General features: G+C 46.6%; 1 protein-coding gene across 1 annotated transcript; it reads right to left on the minus strand.

Moving 5' to 3' along the window:
* Positions 1-290: 290 nt before the first annotated feature.
* On the minus strand, positions 291-20,468 carry LOC311117507 (zinc finger protein 438-like). The gene is made up of 3 exons (XM_084192428.1): positions 20,369-20,468; positions 1,738-3,606; positions 291-1,542 (listed from the first exon to the last, which is right to left on the minus strand). The coding sequence occupies exons 2-3, from the start codon at positions 3,564-3,566 to the stop codon at positions 933-935; spliced, it is 2,439 nt and encodes an 812-aa protein (XP_084048554.1). The 5' UTR covers positions 3,567-3,606; positions 20,369-20,468; the 3' UTR covers positions 291-932.
* Between the last annotated feature and the right edge of the window lie 448 nt (positions 20,469-20,916).

Consider the following 20,916-nt stretch of genomic DNA (forward strand, 5'->3'; position numbering starts at 1 on the left):
TGATTCATTCAGGTCACTAATTAATAAGGAACTCCCCACACCTGGTTGTCTAGGGCTTAATGGAAAGGAAAAAACAAAAACCTGCAGACACTAGGCCCTCCATGGAATGAGTTTGACACCCCTGATATAAGGTCTATATTTAGTTTTCAACCAAAAAGTAATTTCAAGACCAATAGACAGACTTAGGTACAGTATGCCCTTCTTACTACCGGTAGGCTATTATGCTTACTCACGTCATTTAACAAACAGTTTCACTATGTCTGTGCCCAATAACGTATCTAAAAAAAATTAACTTAAAAACAATCCTTTCCATTTTATTAAACAAAAATATTAAACACACCAAACAAAAAAAAAACTGAACACAAAATCAAAACAGACAAAAAAACTAACAAAAAAGTGCAGTCCATAAAACACCATATAATAATTACTAAACAAACTAACCTGTGCTATAACTGACATCTGTACGGCCCAATACCATTTTCACACTACTGAGCCGAGCTGCACTGTACTGCACTGGCCTGGTTAGTGGTTAGGCATCCACCATTCCGTAGTTTCTGGAACTGTGGTGCAAAGGACCATTTGAAAATAAAATGTCCCCACTGTATGGTTGGGGTCAGCTCGATAGTGTTTAAAGGGAATAACTGAGTGTGTTTGAGAGCAGCCCACTGTGCAGGATGGGCTCAGACAGACACAGACAGTGGGTGTGTTCCAGGTTGTCTTTATTGCAGTCAGGCTGCCCCGATTATTAGCTCTCACAATGCCTGGAGAGATGTTTAACATCTGAAACCATGTTAATATGGTATAGCAATCTTCTGATGCACTGTTTGGGCCTTTCACTTCATTAGAAGTTAAAAGGAAATCAGTGAAGTCAATCTTCTGAGATGTGCAGCGTGACTGCCACAGAGACAACCTGAAACGTGTCCAGTGCCATGTTAATGTGGGCTGTGAGAGGGCGAGTCCATCTCCCTGTCCCCTGAGTAGGAGCTGAGGGCCTCCCAGAGTACCTGGGTCTCCTCACAGTGGTGGTGGCCTGTCCAGTGCTCCATCACCTCATCCTTACTGTCCAGGACCTGGCTGCACAGCACACAGTTAAACACTGAGCCCTGCCCGAGGACCCCTCGCCCTCCTCGGGCCGAGCAGCCGGTCGGCTCCCCCTCTCCGTCTCCATCCCCATCGTCCTCCGCCCCCCCCTGGTGGTGGGAGAGGATATGACGCTTCAGCTTGGAGAAGGAGAAGAACTCTTCGTCACAGCTCCCGCACCGGACCAGGTTCCTCTTCTCGTTGAGCTGGCGCCAGTAGTGGGCGGCGTGTTTCACCAGCTCATCCTCAGCCTCCCTGCCCCCTTGGAGTGCCCCTCCCAGCCCCCCAGCCCCATCCCGCAGGCGCACCTGCACCTCCTCCCCGTGCACGTAGAGCAGGTGCAGCTTCATGTCGGCGAAGGTGGGGGTGATGGCCTGACAGCGGCCACACTTGATCTGGAGCTCCACCGGGTCCTCGCGCTCCTCCTGGCCCTGCTCGTCCCCCAGGTCTGGAGACATCGCCCTGGAGACACATACAAGATGGAGACAGACATGATGGGAGGAAGAACTGTGGTGTTTTATGAAAAGTGATGAGAAGCTATTAATATTCTAAGAAATTAATCAAACTGACAGTGACCAAAAGTCAAGAGTCCTATTGATGAGATAAGTATACCAGTATGTAGGTACTATTTATAATTCAGAAAATGTAGGTAGTCACCCCTCCACAGGCACGTCGTCTTCATGCTGGCTGATGGACGGCTCCACAGTCAGGATGACCTTATGCACCTCCCTCAGATGGCTGAAGTACACGCCCACGTAGCCAAATGCCTTCTCACAGAACTCACAGCGAAGCGTCCGGCGTGGTCGGCTCTCTGAGTGGTGCAGCTTCATGTGCGTGCTGAGGGAGCCGGAGTGGGCATAGGCCTTACGGCACACTGGACAGACATAAGGCCTACTGTTGGTGTGGCTGTTCATATGGCTCTGCAGGTGGTGTTTGAACTGGAAGCAGCGGCTGCAGGTGGGGCAGTGGTGGAGGGGCCGGCTACTGCCCAGGTAGACCCTCTGAGAGGAACTACCCCCTCTCAGGTGAAGCGGGGTAGAGGCTGACTGGGGCTGGGGAGGACCAGGCTCCAGGACCTTGGCAGAGAGTTGGTGCCCTACGAGGAGCTCTGGTTCCAGGCTGTCGGAGGAGGTGAGGGATGGCAGGCTGACCAGCTGGGGAACTGTCTCCATCAGCAGCATGTGGTGAGGCTTGGGTCTGATGCTGCGGTACTTCTTAGAGATGTCCACCTCCCTCTGCTGCGAGATGACAGCCGAAGGAGAAGGCTTCTCTGGAACCCTCCTCCGAAAGAACGACAAGGACCTCTTCTTCCTTGCCTCGAAGGCCAGAATATCCTCCATTGTCTTCCTCTTCCTCCCCCTCTTCTTGCCCGGTGGTTTCTGCATCTGAAGCGTTCCCAGCAGCGACAGGGTGCCTGTGGTCTTGGCCTGAGGCTGGCTCTGCAGCAGGGAGTTTGGCATGTGGTTCTGACAGAGGGCCTCGGCAGTCTCTGGGGTCTTGGACTGGGGATCAGAGGGATACGGGGTGAGGCCGGGCAAGCCAGGCTGGCTGGGGAAAGCCTTTTTGGGGGATATGGCATTGAGGTTGAGTTTGGTGGCAGGTATGAGGGTGCTTTTTATGTTGGAGTAGGGCAGGATGGGCAGCTTGCCTTTGGGTGGGGAGGGGATAATCTGGACAGCTTTGCTGAAGATGGCTGGAGAGAGGACGGTGATGCTGCTACTAGCTGGCTGTGGATGGGGCTGGGGCTGGGGCTGTTGGGCTACAGGCTTGGGTTGGCATGGCCTGACGCCCTTACCGTTGCGCTCCTCCTGTGGCAGTTTGATTGGGGAGCTTTTAGTAACACCACCAGATGGGTAGTGGAGGTTCTGCAGCATGCTGGTGATGGGGCCCGGGCCGGGGGCAGGAGTGGACCGGTGGTTGATGGTGGTGTCCACCACTGCTACTCGCTCCAGCGGAGATCCAGAGTAGAGCACAGCGTTGTCCGGGAGCAGGGCTGTGAGGGCTGAGATCTCAGAGGAGGCTGTGGAGTCGATCAGTATGACCTGTTTTGCTGGCTCCTCCTTGGGTTCCGGCGATGACAACTTCTTCTTTACCGCCGCTATTGACCTTTGTGGCCGGGTTGTCACGGCGGTGGATGTGGCTAATTTGACCTTCTCCGGGGTGCTCTTGGTCCTCATTGGCTGGTACCTGGGGATGGGCAGCTTCAGGTTCTTCTGGATTGGCTGTTGCTGCGGCTGTTGTTGCTGTGGAGATTGAGGGGATACGGAGGGCGGCAGGGCCACCAGAGAGAAGGTGCCCTCCTGTCCTGCTACCTGCATCAGGGCATAGTTCTGGGCCGGGACCAGGATGGATTTGGGGCTGACGGCTGTAGAGGCTGCCTCAGGGAGGGCAGAGGGGTGCTGGCAGGACAGGACGGGGGTCGGGGAGGGAACCACCGCTGCTGGGGCCTTTGGGGCGATGCTTCTGAACTGGAGGCTCTTCATCATCTAGCCTGGCATGGAGGTCTAGACCCAGACCTGTCTCAGTCTGTCAACAGAACAACAACAACAGTGAAGTTAGAGAGCTATTCCCAACAACAGTAACAACAACAAAACAGTTAGAGAAGTATTCCCCAACATAACATTGTAGCAGGTTTTGGCCACAGACCCTACTGATTGCATGCCATCATATGGCATAGAGGTTTACATTTGTTTGTCAATAGAACAACAACAACAATACTGATAGAGATACCCCCCGGCCCCAACGTAACATCCTGGCATATTTTTGGTCCCAGACCCCAATGATTATGTTCTCAGCAGGAGGGTTGACCTTAGTGTTCTTAATGGTGTCGTTACAAAGTGGTTAACAGTCTGAGATGAGAGACACAGGCTGCATCCCAAATGGCACCCTATTCCCTATATGGTGCACTACATTTGACCAGGGCCCATTTGGGATACATCCTGAGATGAGAGACAGACAGAGGCTGTCACTGACATGAACATTTCTGAGGCTTCCACAAGAAGACTATTATCCTGTGGGTCTTCCTGCACACACACACACTCACTGACAAAAATCCCTCCACACGCACACTACCCCCAGGCCCCTTTGATTTGGGCCCATCATGCAGCCTAGTTACCGCTGTGGCTCGGCGGGGTGCTCCCTGTACCCCCCTCCTCCCCCCTGTACTTCCTGGAAGGATCAGTCAGCAGAGCGTGAAAACTGCCCAAGGGCAGGACAGACAGGAGCTTTACATCAAGAGGGGTTTCCTCTGTGTGTGTGTGTTACGTCTGTTACTCACTACCTATCCTCTCCTGACCAGCAGAGGTAAAGCCTAGCTGTGGGGCTAAAACAGCCTTACTTACAAAGCCCCCCATTCTGAGACCCTAATGCCCCATATCGACGAATGATATTTCACAGTATAACACCGGGGATTAGGCTTTAAAGTCAGCTTGTACAGTAATTTTGGATGTCGAAGATCAAAAGGCCAAGGAAGATTTGAGTAAGGAGGAGTACAGATAAATGATTCTGACTACTTTATGAAAGGTGTAGAATGGTCATAAACTTCATCTGAGCTACTTTACCAACTCTAGTAGGCATGTATAGGCCTATACTGAAGCAAAAAAATGAAATACAAAATCCAAGTAAATATCCATATACATGTCTGTTTGAAAAGAAAGATTACGGCGGAATGTTTCAAATGAATGTGATTGTAAACAGATGATTTTGAGAGGAGTTGAATTTTAACAAATTTATACGACTTTCAATACCAATACCAGTCTTATCGTGGGCTTGTGTCCAAGTTGTGTGCATGATACCTGCCAGATTCAGAATAACCACCAGGGTCTAGATGTGACATAAAGGGTATCTACTCTCACGTTGCTACACCTAACCAATCTATCAACTTTCAAAGGACTTAGGCTGAACCAAATCTTGCATTCATTTCAAAAGAGGGAAAAAGGATATAAACCCACATTGTTCAAAACCTGGAAGTATTTCAGTGTGAGAGCAGATTATTTATACAGTGTCCACACAGCATCTTAACTGCATACAACTGGAAATATTCCCTCTCTGTTTGGATAGTTGATTCCAATTCAACTGTGAGTTTGGCCATTTGGCCGTTTGGCCGGACATTCAGCCAACAGAGGAGAGTACAGCGGTGGGATATCTAGAATGCTCCCAGGACTTGATGGGGGCACGGATGGGGTGTTTGTGTGTGTGTGTGTTTGGCACTGACAGGCTACCCAGGAGGTTCCTCCCATCAACTCAGAGTTTACAGTTGAACCCCAAGAGGGAAAGGGAGGGAGCGTATGATGTAGCCGAGCTGAAGCCAAGCAACCAACCACAGGCAGCGTTGGGCCAGGCCAGCGTGTGGGGCTGCTGTCGGCTTAAGTCAGACTGATGACTTCTCACGGGAAAGACTGGCTGAGAACAAAGACAGAATGGTGATAGTAAACGAAAGAGAGTGAGAAAAATGAGTAGACACTGTAAGTGTCCAGTGGTCTGATCTGATGAGAATTGATAGCAGTGTAGCACTGCAGCTGGTGTGTTATAACTGAGGAGGAGTAGCTGCAGCTATGCTCCTACAGTGTCCCAAATGGCACACTATCCCCTATATAGTGCACTACTTTTGACCAGAGCCCTATGGACCCTGGTCAAAAGTAGTGCACTATATAAGGAATAGGGTACCATTTGAGATGCAGCCCTAGTCTCCAGAGGTGGTGTGCTGCTCCAGTAAAACACACCAGATGACTTCCTAGACTAGGGCTGCCACAGGAAGTACACTGGTGGGGAAGGAGACAGACAGGAGGACTGGAGTGGTGTTGAAGACTATAGCCTAAGGCTAGCTACATCCTGTCATCCAGTCAGAGTGTATGTGTGTGTGTATTTAAACCACAAATTCCAGATCAAGATCAAAATCCTAGAACTGCCATCTCTCCCCTCTGCCTTCTATTTCTTCGTTTGCACCCTGCTCCTCGCCACCTCAATAAATACCAGCCCCGCTACCTCTCTCTCATCTGTCCATCATGTTTCTCTCTCGTTCCTTCTCCTCCTCTGCCTTTCTTCAGGCCCCTCCTCCTTCTGTTTCCCTCTCTCTTGTTTAGGGATTCACCTCTCAGTGTGCGTTCCTATCTGCATAATGATGATGCCAACATCCCTCCCTCACTCCTCCCCCCTTTAGCCACATGTCGACCTGCCCTGGGGCGAGGGGCCTCGCTGTTGAGGCCCCAGTGTCAATCACATTATAGCTCCACAACAGATGATGATGAAAGAGAGAATGAGAGAGAGCAAGCAAGAAATAAATGAAAAGATAGAGAGAAAGAGGAAGAGATTGACAAAGAGAAAGGTAGTGAATAGCTAGTAAACCCCTGTAACCCATTGTTCTTTTCTCCCAGTGTATGATAGGCCAAGGGGGTAGTCGTACGGTGGTGTTGTGGTGAATAGGGGGGTGGTGTATTGTGTATTGGGGGGGGGGGGGGAGGGTTTACATTTACATTTTACATTTTAGTCATTTAGCAGACGCTCTTATCCAGAGCGACTTACAGGAGCAATTAGGGTTAAGTGCCTTGCTCAAGGGCACATCAACAGATTTTTCACTTAGTCGGCTTGAGGATTAGAACCAGCGACCTTTCGGTTACTGGCACTACGCTCTTAACCACTAAGCTACCTGCCGCCCTATAGTAGTCTATTAGGGACAGCCTCCCCAGCACACCTGTGACTGATGATCATGATATAAGTACAGCAGGGAGCAGCAGCAGAGACACACAGGGTCGTCTCAGTGGCAAGCTAGTGGGGTTAACTGGAGCGAGAGAGCAGAATGGGAGAGGAGAAGGGGTGAGAGGAGGAGGGGAGAGGACGAGACATTGGTTTAACCAACATAAATCCCACCCCACAGATTTCTGACTGCTCCTCCCAACCTGGACTCGTATCAGACAGCTACATTTTTGTTGTTATTGGAGTAGAGAGCGTTTTGATTGGCTGAACACACAGACAAGGAGGAGATCAATGTTAATACTGGGCAGGCTTGCGTCATATTACATGAGTATGAGCAGTGTGGGTCTAAACATAAAACAAATATGCCAGAAATCGATTTCTTTGTATGTGATAATACGTGTCTATACTGTTTGAATTAACCTCAAAATACTAGTGTTGTATTTAATGAGCTTTCTACATATTCTGTCTTTCCCAGTAGAGACGTCTCTACCCAAGCCTCAAAGGGAAGAGGTTACATGAGGTCACAGACAAAGACACTTAATCTGGTGCAGGCTTCAAAATGCCAGCCACTCTAATCTACCAGGGTTCAGGGGTCAGGGATGGGCTGAGGACGGACGGACAGGGTTTCTCTGGTAGTAGAAGGAGAGAGAGAGAGAGAGTGAGAGAGAGAGAGGGAGAGAGAGAGAATCAGAAAGAGAGACAAGGAGAGAGCGAGACAAGGATAGAGAGAGAAAGAGAGATGGAGAAACAGAGAGAGACCAGGAGAGAGAGAGAGAGAGAGAGAGAGAGAGAGAGAGAGAGAGAGAGAGAGAGAGACCAGTAAACTATGGCTGTGCCGTCCGAGCCAGCCCTTCCCAGGGTTAGCCAGATTAGCAGGTAAGGCCAAGAGGTGAAAGGTGAGGTCTGGTGTTTACGTTAACAGTCAGGTCGCCAGGGTTACGGTAGGGGCATTGCTGTGGTCGGATCAGTGGGACAGTTCACTTGACATATCCATCCGCGTGGAATGGAATGTGCTGAAGAGGCTGGATTGATCGGATGGATATGGGTGGATACAATCCAGCGGTCAATGGGTCATGCTGCAGCCAGACAGACAGAGGCTACGTTCCAAATGGCACCCCTTTCCCTAAATAGTGCACTACTTTTGACCAGAGCCCTGGTCAAAACTAGTGCACTATATATGGAATAGGGTGCCATTTGAGACACAGCCAGACAGGGAGAGCAGCCAGTAGCCCAAATAATTCACTGACCGGCCGCTGATCTGATGTCTCCCTGTCAAATTGTATTTGCCACATGCGCCGAATACAACAGGTGTAGACAATACAGTGAAATGCTTACTTACAAGCCCTTAACCAACAATGCAGTTTTTTAAAATAAAAAATAATATTTAAAAAAGTGTTAAGTTAAAAATAGATAAGTAAAAAATAAAAGCAAATAACTAAAGAGCAGCAGTAAAATAAAATAACAGTAGGGAGGCTATATACAGGGGGGTACCGGTACAGAGTCAATGCGCAGGGGCACCGGCTAGTCGAGGTAATTGAGGTAATATGTACATGTGGGTAGAGTTAAAGTGACTATGCATAAATAATAAATAGAGTAGCAGCAGTGTAAAAGAGGGGGATGGGGTGGGGTGGGGGGGGGGCAGTGCAAATAGTCCAGGTAGCCATGATTAGCTGTTCAGGAGTCTTATGCCTTGGGGGTAGAAGCTGTTAAGAAGCCTTTTGGACCTAGACTTGGCGCTCCGGTACCGCTTGCCGTGCGGTAGCAGAGAGAACAGTCTATGTCTTGGGTGGCTGGAGTCTTTGACAATTTTTAGGGCCTTCCTCTGACACCGCCTGGTATAGAGGTCCTGGATGGCAGGAAGCTTGGCCCCAGTGATGTATTGGGCCGTACACACTACCCTCTGTAGTGCCTTGCGGTCGGAGGCCGAGCAGTTGCCATACCAGGCGGTGATGCAACCAGTCAGGATGCTCTTGATAGTGCAGCTGTATAACGTTTTGAGGATCTGAGGACCCATGCCAAATCTTTTCAGTCTCCTGAGGGGGAATAGGCTTTGTCGTGCCCTCTTCACGACCATCTTGGTGTGTTTGGACCATGATAGGTTGTTGGTGATGTGGACACCAAGAAACTTGAAGCTCTCAACCTGTTCCACTACAGCCTGTCGGTGAGAATGGGGGCGTGCTCAGTCCTCTTTTTTTTCCTGTAGTGCACAATCATCTCCTTTGTCTTGATCACGTTGAGGGAGAGGTTGTTATCCTGGCACCACACGGCCAGGTCTCTGACCTTCTCCCTATAGGCTGTCTCATCATTGTCGGTGATCAGGCCTACCACTGTTGTGTCATCGACAAACTTAATGATGGTGTTGGAGTCGTGCCTGGCCATGCAGTCATGGGTGAACAGGGAGTACAGGAGGGGACTGAGCACGCACCCCTGAGGGGCCCCCGTGTTGAGGATCAGCGTGGTAGATGTGTTGTTACCTACCCTTACCACCTGGGGGTGGCCCATCAGGAAGTCCAGGATCCAGTTGCAGAGGGAGTTGTTTAGTCGCAGGATCCTTAGCTTTGTGATGAGCTTTGAGGGAACTATGGTGTTGAACGCTGAGCTGTAGTCAATGAATAGCATTCTCACTTAGGTGTTCCTCTTATCCAGGTGGAAAAGGGCAGTGTGGAGTGCAATAGAGATTGCACCATCTGTGGATCTGTTGGGGCGGTATGCAAATTGGAGTGTCTAGGGTTTCTGGGATAATGGTGTTGATGTGAGCCATGACCAGCCTTTCAAAGTACTTCATGGCTACAGACGTAGGTGCTACGGGTCGGTAGTCATTTAGGCAGGTTATCTTAGTGTCCTTGGGCACAAGGACTATGGTGGTCTGCTTGAAACATATTGGTATTACAGACTCAGTCAGGAACATGTTGAAAATGTCAGTGAAGACACTTGCCAGTTGGTCAGCGCATGCTCGGAGTACACGTCCTGGTAATCCGTCTGGCCCTGCGGCCTTGTGAATGTTGACCTGCTTAAAAGTCTTACTCACATCGGCTACGGAGAGCGTGATCACATAGTCATCCGGAACAGCTGATGCTCTCATGCATGCTTCAGTGTTGCTTGCCTCGAAGCGAGCATAGAAGTGATTTAGGTCTGGTAAGCGGCTGTGCTTCCTTTTGTAGTCTGTAATAGTTTTCAAGCCCTGCCACATCCGACGAGCGTCAGAGCTGGTGTAGTACGATTCAATCTTAGTCCTGTATTGACTCTTTGCCTGTATGATGGTTCGTCTGAGGGCATAGCGGGATTTCTTATAAGCCCAGTTACGAACAGTCATATCAAGCCCAATGTTGTGGTCTAGGAGCATTGGTCATTCATTCCCCCTCTCTCTCCACTGCTTTGGCCCTTGATTGTATAAAGGTTTTGGCCCTTACTTACTTTGTCTGGCTCCAGACTGGTCATGGCTCTGTCCCACAAACAGTACAAGATATTATGGAGAATGAAATTAACTGACTTGTGAGAATTCCATCTTCATCCATTTCTACAAGACAGCCGATAATCAGGGGCAGTATGTATCGAGTGTCTCTGAGTAGGAGTGCTGACTTAGGATCAGCTTTGCCTTTTAGATCACAAATCATGCGATTTCATAGACAGGGTGGAACTGATCCTACTCTGAGATGTTTGATATGATAAATACAGCCCAGTCTACCCACGGTGCTCAGAATGACAGAAATCACATTTAGATTATGGTAATTAATCTTAACAAAACATGCAACTCCTATATTGAAACAGCCAATAAAACATTATTTTCAAACATTTGCCAAAGTGCAATTCGCGGGAAAACACAATTCTAAACAGCACACCTGATGCGAGCGGTTCCATATGTGACAGAGATTAAAATCTCTGCTAGAAACTTAGAAAGAGGGGGAATCTAAAGATGTGCCTTTGGCTTCTGGATGACGAAAGAAAGTTGATATGAAAACCAATAGAACAGGAGAGAAAAGCTGGTTTCAATGGTATATGAGGAAGTCTTTATAAAATAATTGCCTCCACGTTTCTATGGTCGGATTTTGCCTAGGCTACTTTGAAGCAAGGCAAGACATGTGGTCCTCTGTAGCTCAGCTGTGGTCCTCTGTAGCTCAGCTGGTAGAGCACGGCGCTTGTAACGCCAAGGTAGTGGGTTCGATCCCCGGGACCACCCATACACAAAAAAGATGTATGCACGCATGACTGTAAGTCGCTTTGGATAAAAGCGTCTGCTAAATGGCATATTATTATTATTATTATTATTATTATTATGCCTCAATGTGAAGTAAAACGTTCAGGTTTCAAACAATGTTTTCAAAATACATGCTGCCTCCAGCTCACATTGCAAAGTGGTGGGTGATGCGCTGATAGCCTGCCTACTGTTGCCTATGCACTTGAATGGCAAATGGAAGGAATGCTTCAATTAACAGTTGAGATTTTTTTTTTGTTTTTGCTCTTTTTAATCCTGGCCATCAAACTGTTCAAAATGAGCTGAGAAGCTGCAGCAGCAGAGTGATATTTAGCTAGAAACAGGCTCTGTATGCTTTGCGCGTGTGATAAATAAGATACCTGAAGATTAATGAAAATACACACGCTCCAATTTAATTGAACAAAACTTTGAAAATGTACCTATAGAATGATAAGTATGACGGTCAAATGTATTTCCATCGACTGATATTTATTTCCATCAATAAATAAAAATCATTACCAACTAACGAAAACCCTGATACAGCCCAAGATAGAGCAGTGCTTGTCTCATCTCAGTCAGTGGAATAAAGAGAGGAGGCTTTTTCTTGTAGTTAGAAATCCATCAAGAAAACCTGGTGCTTCACGTAGAGCAAGAACAAACAGAAACTTCAAACAACAGCAGAGAGAGAGAGTGAGCGAGCGAGAGCGAGAGCGAGAGCGAGAGCGAGAGCGAGAGCGAGAGCGAGAGAGAGAGAGAGAGAGAGAGAGAGAGAGAGAGAGAGAGAGAGAGAGAGAGAGAGAGAGAACAGAAGCCACACAAAGAGCCAGGCCTGGTGAAAGACCTGTAATCTCGCCTGTAGGTGAGAGTGCTCATCTGGGCCTGAACGATATGGTCTGCATCCCAAGTGGCACCCTATATAGTGGACTACTTTTGACCAAGGCCCATAGGGATCTGGTCAAAAGTAGTGCACCATATAATGGAATAGGGTTCTAGTTGGGACGCGGCTGGAGGTGGAGGGGTGGAGGATGGAGGGGGGTCTGGAATGGAGGTCTCAGGGGGAGAGTGGGGAGGGGGAGCACAACAGCAGCCGGCCCAGTGGGGGCCAGGCCAACCTCCCCCAGGTCTTAGCCCAGATAAAAGGTCTGGATCTCTGCTAGATAAGGGCAGGATGCGGGGGGTCGGGCCAGCCTCCATAGCCAGCCATGTCCAGCGGGCATGTTCACAGCCACCCCCCATAATCACAGTACTCTCCTCAAGATAACCAGGTCCACAGTCTCTGAGTGTGTGTGGTACCAGGGCCTTAAATTATATTAAGATCTGTCTGGTACTGAATATGAGTGTACACAAGGTATCGGGCATCATCTACAGTTCAGCATCATTATGTCCAACAAATTACAGCAATAGGCTTTTTATATTATTTCTTCATGCACTTTTGTATAAAACTGATCTGACAGCACATGCCAGTTCATTATCAAAACACAAAGAGCTGCATAACACCTGATCATAACACTAGGACTGTTGGGCTAGCACAGACATTGAGGAGTTTACCACATCAGTCACCAGCTTCATTAATAAGTGCATCAACGACATCGTCCCGACCTGTTTGATGGCTCGTCGTCTCCCACAGTGACTGCCAAGGATTACAGGCAACATCCACACTGAGCTAAAGGCTTTCGCTTTCAAGGAGTGGGACACTAATCCGGATGCTTATAAGAAATCCCACTACGACATCCGACAAGCTTATAAGAAATCCCGCTACGACATCCAATGAGCCATCAAACAGTAAAAGCGTCAGTACAGGACTAAGAATCCTACTACGCCAGCTTTGACGCTCGTTGGATGTGGCAGGGCTTGCAAACTATCACGGATTACAAAGGGAAACCCAGCCGCAAGCTGTCCAGTGACGCGAGCCTACCAGACAAACAAAATGCCTTCTATGCTCGCTTCGAAGGCAAGCAACACTGAGCCATGCATGAGAGCAACAGCAGTTCCAGACGACTGTGTGATCCTGATCTCCGTAGCTAATGTGAGTAAGACCTTTAAACAGGTTAACATTCACAAGGCCGCGGGGCCAGATGGATTAAAAGGACGCTTAGTCAGAGCTTGCGCTGTCTAAATGACTATCGCCCTGTAGCACTCACATCTGTAGCCATGAAATGCTTTGAAAGGTTGGTCATGGCGCACATCAACACCATCATCCCAGACACCCTGGACCCACTCCAATTCGCCCCAACAGATCCAAAGATGACGCAATCTCGATTGCACTCCACACTGCCCTCTCACACCGGGATAAGAGGAACACCTACGTGAGAATGTTGTTCATTGACTAAAGCTCAGCGTTCAATACCATAGTGCCCTCGAAGCTCATCACTAAGCTCAGGAGCCTGGCACTGGACACCTCCCTCTGCAACTGGATCCTAGACTTCCTGATGGTGAGGGTAGGCAACAGTGGAGGCTCTTCAGAGGAAGGGGAGGACCATCATACACAGTGAATTTCGTACAAATAAAAATGTTGAAACATTTAAAAATCATTTTTAGAGAAAACTATACTAAATATATTCACGTCACCAAATAACTGATTAACACACATTGTTTTGCAATGAAGGTCTACAGTAGCCTCAACAGCACTCTGTAGGGTAGCACCATGGTGTAGTCGGAGGACAGCTATTTTCAATACAAAACCTAGGAGGCTCATGGTTGTCACCCCCTTCCATAGAGTTACACGGTAATTATGACTAGGGCTGTTGCGGTCACCATATTACTGCTACACCGGCAGTCATGAGTCATGACCGTAGTAAAATTTCATGTGACCATTGAGTCACGGTAATACCCTGTTATGCACTCTGGATATGCTTTGGTATTACCCAACTTGCTAACTACCATCAGGTCCTAATGGCCAGGTACTCAGGGCTCTATTGTCCCTCTAACCACTCTGACATCAATGCCAATGCAATCGAAAATCACATCAAACAAGTATCATCAAAACAGTAGGCCTATCACACTTTCAAAACTCACATCACTGTGATGATCAATTTGAAGAAAGAAGTTCAACAGCAGGTTGAAACAGTGTAAAACATGGTTGTTGTGGAGGTTGTTTCAAAGCCTAACACAACGAAATGGACAGCGCTTTCTAAGGTGATGATTAATTCAAAATACCCATACGCATGTTAGAGCTTATGCATATGAGCCCAAGCCCGAAAGAAAAACCTGAATTAAAATGATGATTGTGCCATTATACAATACATAGCCTACCGCATATTACACATGGAAGAAAAACATAAAACAAAACTGAATTAAGATGTCTTTGGTACATAATTGGTCTAGCCTATACTCCAAAATTAAACAAATTAGAGTAATCGCCTTTGAGTGTGGACTGTATTATTATGCATACTGGATGGACTGGTTACCTTATGCTCCAAAATTTCTATCCATGAGTCCAGGATAAAACGTATAGCCCTAGGCGATGCTTTTTGTTCATTGATAGTTAGCCTACAATTAGAGAATTTGTATTTGATTTTGAATAGCCTAGTAATAAGGATTTTTTAAATATTTTCATAATTAATTAGGTGACACATTACCTTTAGCTATACAGAATATCTCACCACCATGCGTTTCCATCTCCTCCTCTCTCTCCTTTATTCCTTTCTCGAGTGCGCAGACGAGCTGTCAACAGTTTAGTGAAATATGTTTTGTTGCGAAAACTAACAATGTTCCCGAACAGATTTCACTTTGTTTCCCAAATAAAGCACTGAGTAGCTGCAGGAACAAGGTTCACCTGTTGGGCAGCGAGAGAAGCTCCTCAAACAGTGGTTTATGTGTGGAGAGAAATTCTCTATGGTTCGATGTAGCTCAGCTGGTAGAGCACGGCGCTTGTAACGCCAGGGTAGTGGGTTCGATCCCCGGGACCACCCATACACAAAAATGTATGCACGCATGACTGTAAGTCGCTTTGGATAAAAGCGTCTGCTAAGTGGCATATTATTATTATTATTATAAATAAGTGTTCTTATATTTATTTGTCAGCTGCTCATATTAAGCACATGCTCCGCTATAAAACTGAAGTAGCCTACAAAACGGACCGGCAGGAAAGCGCGCGGCCTCCATTCCCTATTCAAGTGCATACAGATGACACATATGATACAAGATATATTTTTTATCCTGCCCATTTGATAATGTGCAATTCTAAATCAAAACTAATTTTACATATTAGTAAAGACAAGATTACATTGAGAATAGTCTGAAAATATGATCACTTAATGAGAGAACAGCTGTGCAGCCTGACCTTGTTTTTTCTACTTTCTCAAATCATCAATAGCCTATAGTCGCACCATGCAGCCCATATATGTTTTGATTTCTAAGACAGTCTAAGTTTTGTATAATTCACAACAACATTTGCCAAATAACTCTAAATCTAGCATATAGGACCTATTTCAAATGATCACTTTTACGCTCAACATAGCCACTTCATATGCACACTCGCTCCTTAATAGGAAACATTTTCTTTCTATTTTATTCAGCTCAATTATATTCTTCTTACTATAAAATCATATAAAATAAAATAATGTCACGGGACTTAGAAGCATATCTTGTCAGCTAAATGAACCTGCCTACAGCCTATGGCATGGAGCATAGCCAAATAACATAGGCCTACAGTAGGCCAACTCATATTCTGTTCTTCTGAAATACATTTTCTTCATATCATGTTTCTTTAGACCTGACTAAAATAAAAAATGGATGTATTGTAATGGTGTATATTAAATTAATTTATTAGTCTTTTTTAAATGTAGATGTTCCAAAGGTGCGGATCAGCGGCTTGTATGCATGGAGGCCTGGAGATGCTAGACATGTTTATGTTAATTAACGGTCAATGACTGTGAGACCGGCAGGCTTTTGCATGACAATAACCGGCTGACAAAAATTCATGACCACCACAGCCCAAATTATGACGACTTCCGGAGGACGTCCTCCCTCCTATCAGCGCTATTGCAGCATGAACTGACATGTTGTCCATCCAATCAAAGGATCAGAAAACACCAGAAAATGGCCAAAAACAGAACCAGCTCAACTGTTTATACACTATGATACGTTCAACGTTTCTTTTGAAAAAATTATTTCAAAATAAATAGTTTCACCATATTAAAAAGAGAGTTCAGTTCACATACCAGGGTTGACCTTAAAATGAGGGACAGATGTAAACTGTGTGTACAAAACATTAAGAACACCTGCTCTTTCCATGACATAGACTGACCAGGTGAAAGCTATGATCCCTTATTGATGTCACTTCTTAAATCCACTTAAATTAGTGTAGATGAAGGGGAGGAGATAGGTTAAAGAATGATTTTTAAGCCATGAGACAATTGAGACATGGATTGTGTATGTGTGCCATTCAGAGGGTGAACGGGCAAGACAAAAATATTTAAGTGCCTTTGAATGGCAGGCACACTGGTTTGTGTCAAGAACTGCAACACTACTGGGTTATTCACGCTCAACAGTTTCCCGTGTGTATCAAGAATGGTCCATCACCCAAAGGACATCCAGCCAACTTGACACAACTGTGGGAAGCATTGGAGTCAACATGGGCCAGCATCCCTGTGGAACGTTTTCGACACCTTGTAGAGTCCATGCCCCGACGAATTGAGGCTGTTCTGAGGGCAAAAAGGAGGGGTGCAACTCAATATTAGGAAGGTTTTCGTAATGTTTGGTATACTCAGTGTACATGTCCTATGGTCATAAGTAGTGCACTAAATATGAAATCGGGTACCATTTAGGATGTAGCCCATGGTATTCAGTGCCATGCAGAGTGGACATACAGGAACAGAAGCACACCACGTATGTCGTTTGCTGTCACCTGGATCAATAAGAGAGAAATCCATTCCAATTACGATCTAGCCGCTTGGCTCTGAATAGGGACGTGGATCAATCAATATCCAACTCAATGGGGGGGAAAAAAAGAGGATAAACCCTCAGCATTCTCAATTCCCCCAAAAAGCAAGGATTCCATGTGGCCTATTGTTTTTTCAAATGATGTTTCCAACTAATTTGTTTTTTATGTAAAATCTTGCTTAATTGATACAGTAGTGAAGATGTTCTGTCTACTTTTGTGATAAAATCGGATCTGTTCATGCCAACCTCAGTATGTAATGTGTTCCTTCTAAAAGGCCAAATATGGCTGTAGACTTCCGTAGACTAGAGTGATAATTATGTCGGAAGGAGCCACCGTGGACAGAGAGGTATTCATTTCCTGTGCAGAAGAGAGAGGAGAGGAGAAAGGCAGGATGCTGTAAACCAGCCAATCACCTTTGACCTGGCCTCGCTGTTGACGAGGACATGTGTGTGTGTCATTTCCATAACACTGTCAGGGTTCTCTCACGGCTACACGCACGCGCATTTCCTCCTGGATGATCAAAGTTGTGTGTTTTTGTGTGTGTGTCACACCAACGATCCTGTCTGTCACCAGGCCTAGGTGATGTCACTGTCAACTACGTGTTAGAAGAGAGAGAGGAGTGCTGGTGTAGTGTTCTTTTCTCAGCTTTCTGGATGTCTCCCAAATTGCACCCTATTTCCGTATAGTGCACTATATGGGCCCTGATCAAAAGTAGTGGACAATAAGGAAATAGGGTGCCATTTGGTGCCATTTGGGAAGCATACTCTGGATGAGACTAACATTCCCAGAGGGTCAAGGAGCAGGAAGTGTGTGTTAGTCATTTCACAGTGTTCCACACTAAACCTTTACCTGACCTTTCACTTCTCCAATACATTTGGACCCACTGTGTCTCAAATGGCACCCTATTCCCTATGTAGGGCACTACTTCTGAACAGGGCCAATTGGGCTCTAGGCAAAAGTGGTGCACTAGGGAATAGGGTGCCATTTGAGACGCAAACATAGAATAGATCAGACATTACTAAAGAGTGGTAAGAAGGAAGAGGGGGGGGGGGGGGTTGTGCTGTCAGTTGTTAGTGGAGGTAGAGAAAATATATAGATGTGAGCCTAACTAGTATAGAAAGATTGGAAAGCACAAGACGGAAGTGCAGTAACAAGTGATGTGTTGCTCTCCTTGCAAAGTAGGCTTTCCCTTTCTCTCCTTCCCTCCCTCTTGCTCCCTCCCTTTGTCTCTCTCCCTCTCAAAGGCACACACACACACATACATTCCTTAACTCATTCACACACACACAACCTCTCCTCTAGTGCTGGCTCACAAACTATTTTAATGAAGCACTCCAGCAGCGGCAACCTTGAGAGGGCCACTAAGAAAACACCTGCTTCTCTAGTCCCACCTTAATGATCACGCAACAAAACACAACCAACACGACAGATCACATCACGACACAACAGGACACATCAAAGCTAGGAAGGAAGGAATCTTGTGGCTTTCTAATTTTAGGCGCTATGTACTGTATACACCACACATATGAAATGGTAGAACGTGGGGTGCAGTCAGAGAGGTGGGGAAGTTCTCCATCTTTCCCTAGCTCTCATTGTTTCTCTCGCTTTCTCTACAAATACACACCTCTCTCTCTCTCTCTCTCTCTCTCTCTCTCTCTGAACAGAGACCAATAAACAGAGAGAACGGGAGGAGGAAGGAGAGGAAGAGAGGAGAAATTAACATCCCTCCATCTAACGGCAGTGCACCTCTATCAGCGAACTGGGGTGGTGAAGGACTGCACCAAGGCACCTTAAGGAGCTGTTTGAAGTGAAGGGCAGCTTCATGCTTCAGAGAAGGGTGATCTTACGGTGGGGGTGTGGTAGTGCTAGCTGCACCAGGTATAGCTAGCGGAGGGCCTACAGTAAGAGGCACCCTGACTCTGTCCTCTTTTCTTTAATGATGACTGCTCCTTGAGATCAAAGGAATATGCAGATCGTCCCACAGGTTCTCCTCCTCTAAGAGGTGATATGAAGTTTCTAAAAGCAGGTCATCTCAAGTTAAGGCAACATTCTCTTACTTTACATAGAGTAGCCTGTAGTATTAGTACATATTATGTAGAACCTCATACTAGTATAAAAACAGGTATTGTGGCTTTGTTTGAGCACCTGTATACAGATGAAAGCTTAGCTCAAATTCCATACACTAACAATCACTAACACAGACAGACATGCGTGCATAAATGTGCAAATGCACACACACACACTAAAGACCCAGAAACAGCCTACACAGCCTGCACAGACAACACAGCCAACTCCTGTTTGTGTGTGTGTGTGTGTTTGTGACATTAATGCATATTGAATGTACTAACTGAATGAGAGGAATTTTGCCTGAGCTGAAGAATGACGCTCATAAGACCTGGATTCAAACTATATTTTAAATCTTTCAAATACTTTGTTTGAGCTTGCCTGGTGCAATGGAACCAATGGAATAGTCCAGAAACTGCAAAACCTGCCCATCTGACACTCCAATCAAACACTAAAAAGCATTTGAATATAAATCAAATACCACTTAAACCTGGCTGGTTAGTTAGCACTGAACTGAAGAACACAGTGCTCATTCCTGAGGTATAGGGAGGGAAAGGTGAAAGCCCATCTCTCTCTCACAGAGTTAGAAAAGGTTACAGCACTAATTGAACAGCTGCTCCGGAGTCTTTGATGGGCATTAGAACCTGGGAAACATTGTCTGGCAGGATCAAAGGGAACCCTGGATAATTACTGTAGTTACTTTCAGTGATGCTGTTAAATTAACCACAAACACACATAGATAGACAGACAGACAGACAGACACAACCGTATCCTTACTAGCTAGCTTTAATGGGCTACAAGCCCTTTCTCGGAGGAGGGGGGAGAGGGGGCAGCACTGTGCTAGGTTAGAGAGAAAGAGAGGAAAGTACTAGGCTAAAGAGAGGAGAGCAGGCATAAGGCAGAGGGAAGACAGTGGCTGTGTCTCAATCAAAGGCAGCTAGCTTCCTTTCCTTGTGTCCTTTCCTCCATGAACACTGACCTATCAGGGCAAGACAGGTGAAAGCCTTCAGGATAAACTCATCCAGTCCTTTCAGCAATTACAGTAAGGCATTGATGAAAAAAATAAAAAAGGAGATGGTGAAAGATGTGATGCTGAGTTAGATTATCTATTTTTAGAACGAGGTCAATGATAGCTGAGGGATTTGACTCTCCTGGGAGGAGGAGAGAGGAGGATCACACAGAGGAGAGGAGATGTGGACGGTTCGTTTGGCGCTCTTTTACTCTGGCTGTCTGTGTAAACAGGACATGATGAGGAGCGTGGAGGTACACTTATCCCCTGCCCTGAACATGAAGAGGTATGGTACACTTATCCCCTGCCCTGAACATGAAGAGGTATGGTACGCTTTTAGGGGTTTCTCCCCCTTCACTTAGACTTAGTTATTTTACTTGACCAAACAGTGCCTGTTTGACACACAAAGATTATTATTACCAATGGGCTTGTTCCCTCCTCTTCCTACCTCTGTTGTGGCCCCTCCTTCCTGTGTTGGGGCACCTCCTCTCTCCCAGCGGCGGTGACAGGGGTCTGATCCTCTCCCTGACCCTCTCCACGGGCCCCTGGAACACAAACATAACAAGACAACTGAGTATGCTGTATATACTGAATGAATGAAACTAAATATACTACTGTAAAACCACATTATCCCCCCCCCCACACACACACACGTACGTACGCACAAACACACACTAAAGGCCTGCTGCCCTGCCACTACATTAACCAGAGCGACGCCTTGTTTAGCGTACCAGGTCGGCCGGGCGGGTGGTTGGGGACCCCTGGCCACCCTGTGAGGCTCTATATTAAATAAAGAAAGAGTGCTCCAGTGTGCTCCAGTGTGTAAACTATTCATTTAACACGCCTTATCCTCTTCTAACAACCTCTTAAGGATCGGACCCTTTTTCAATTTTCGCCTCAAATGACATACCCAAATCTAACTGCCTGTAGCTCAGGACCTGAAGCAAGGATATGCATATTCTTGATACCATTTGAAAGCAAACACTTTGAAGTTTG

This window comes from Coregonus lavaretus (assembly GCF_964263955.1).
Source record: "Coregonus lavaretus genome assembly, contig: HAP1_SCAFFOLD_1920, whole genome shotgun sequence".
Taxonomy (NCBI): domain Eukaryota; kingdom Metazoa; phylum Chordata; class Actinopteri; order Salmoniformes; family Salmonidae; genus Coregonus; species Coregonus lavaretus.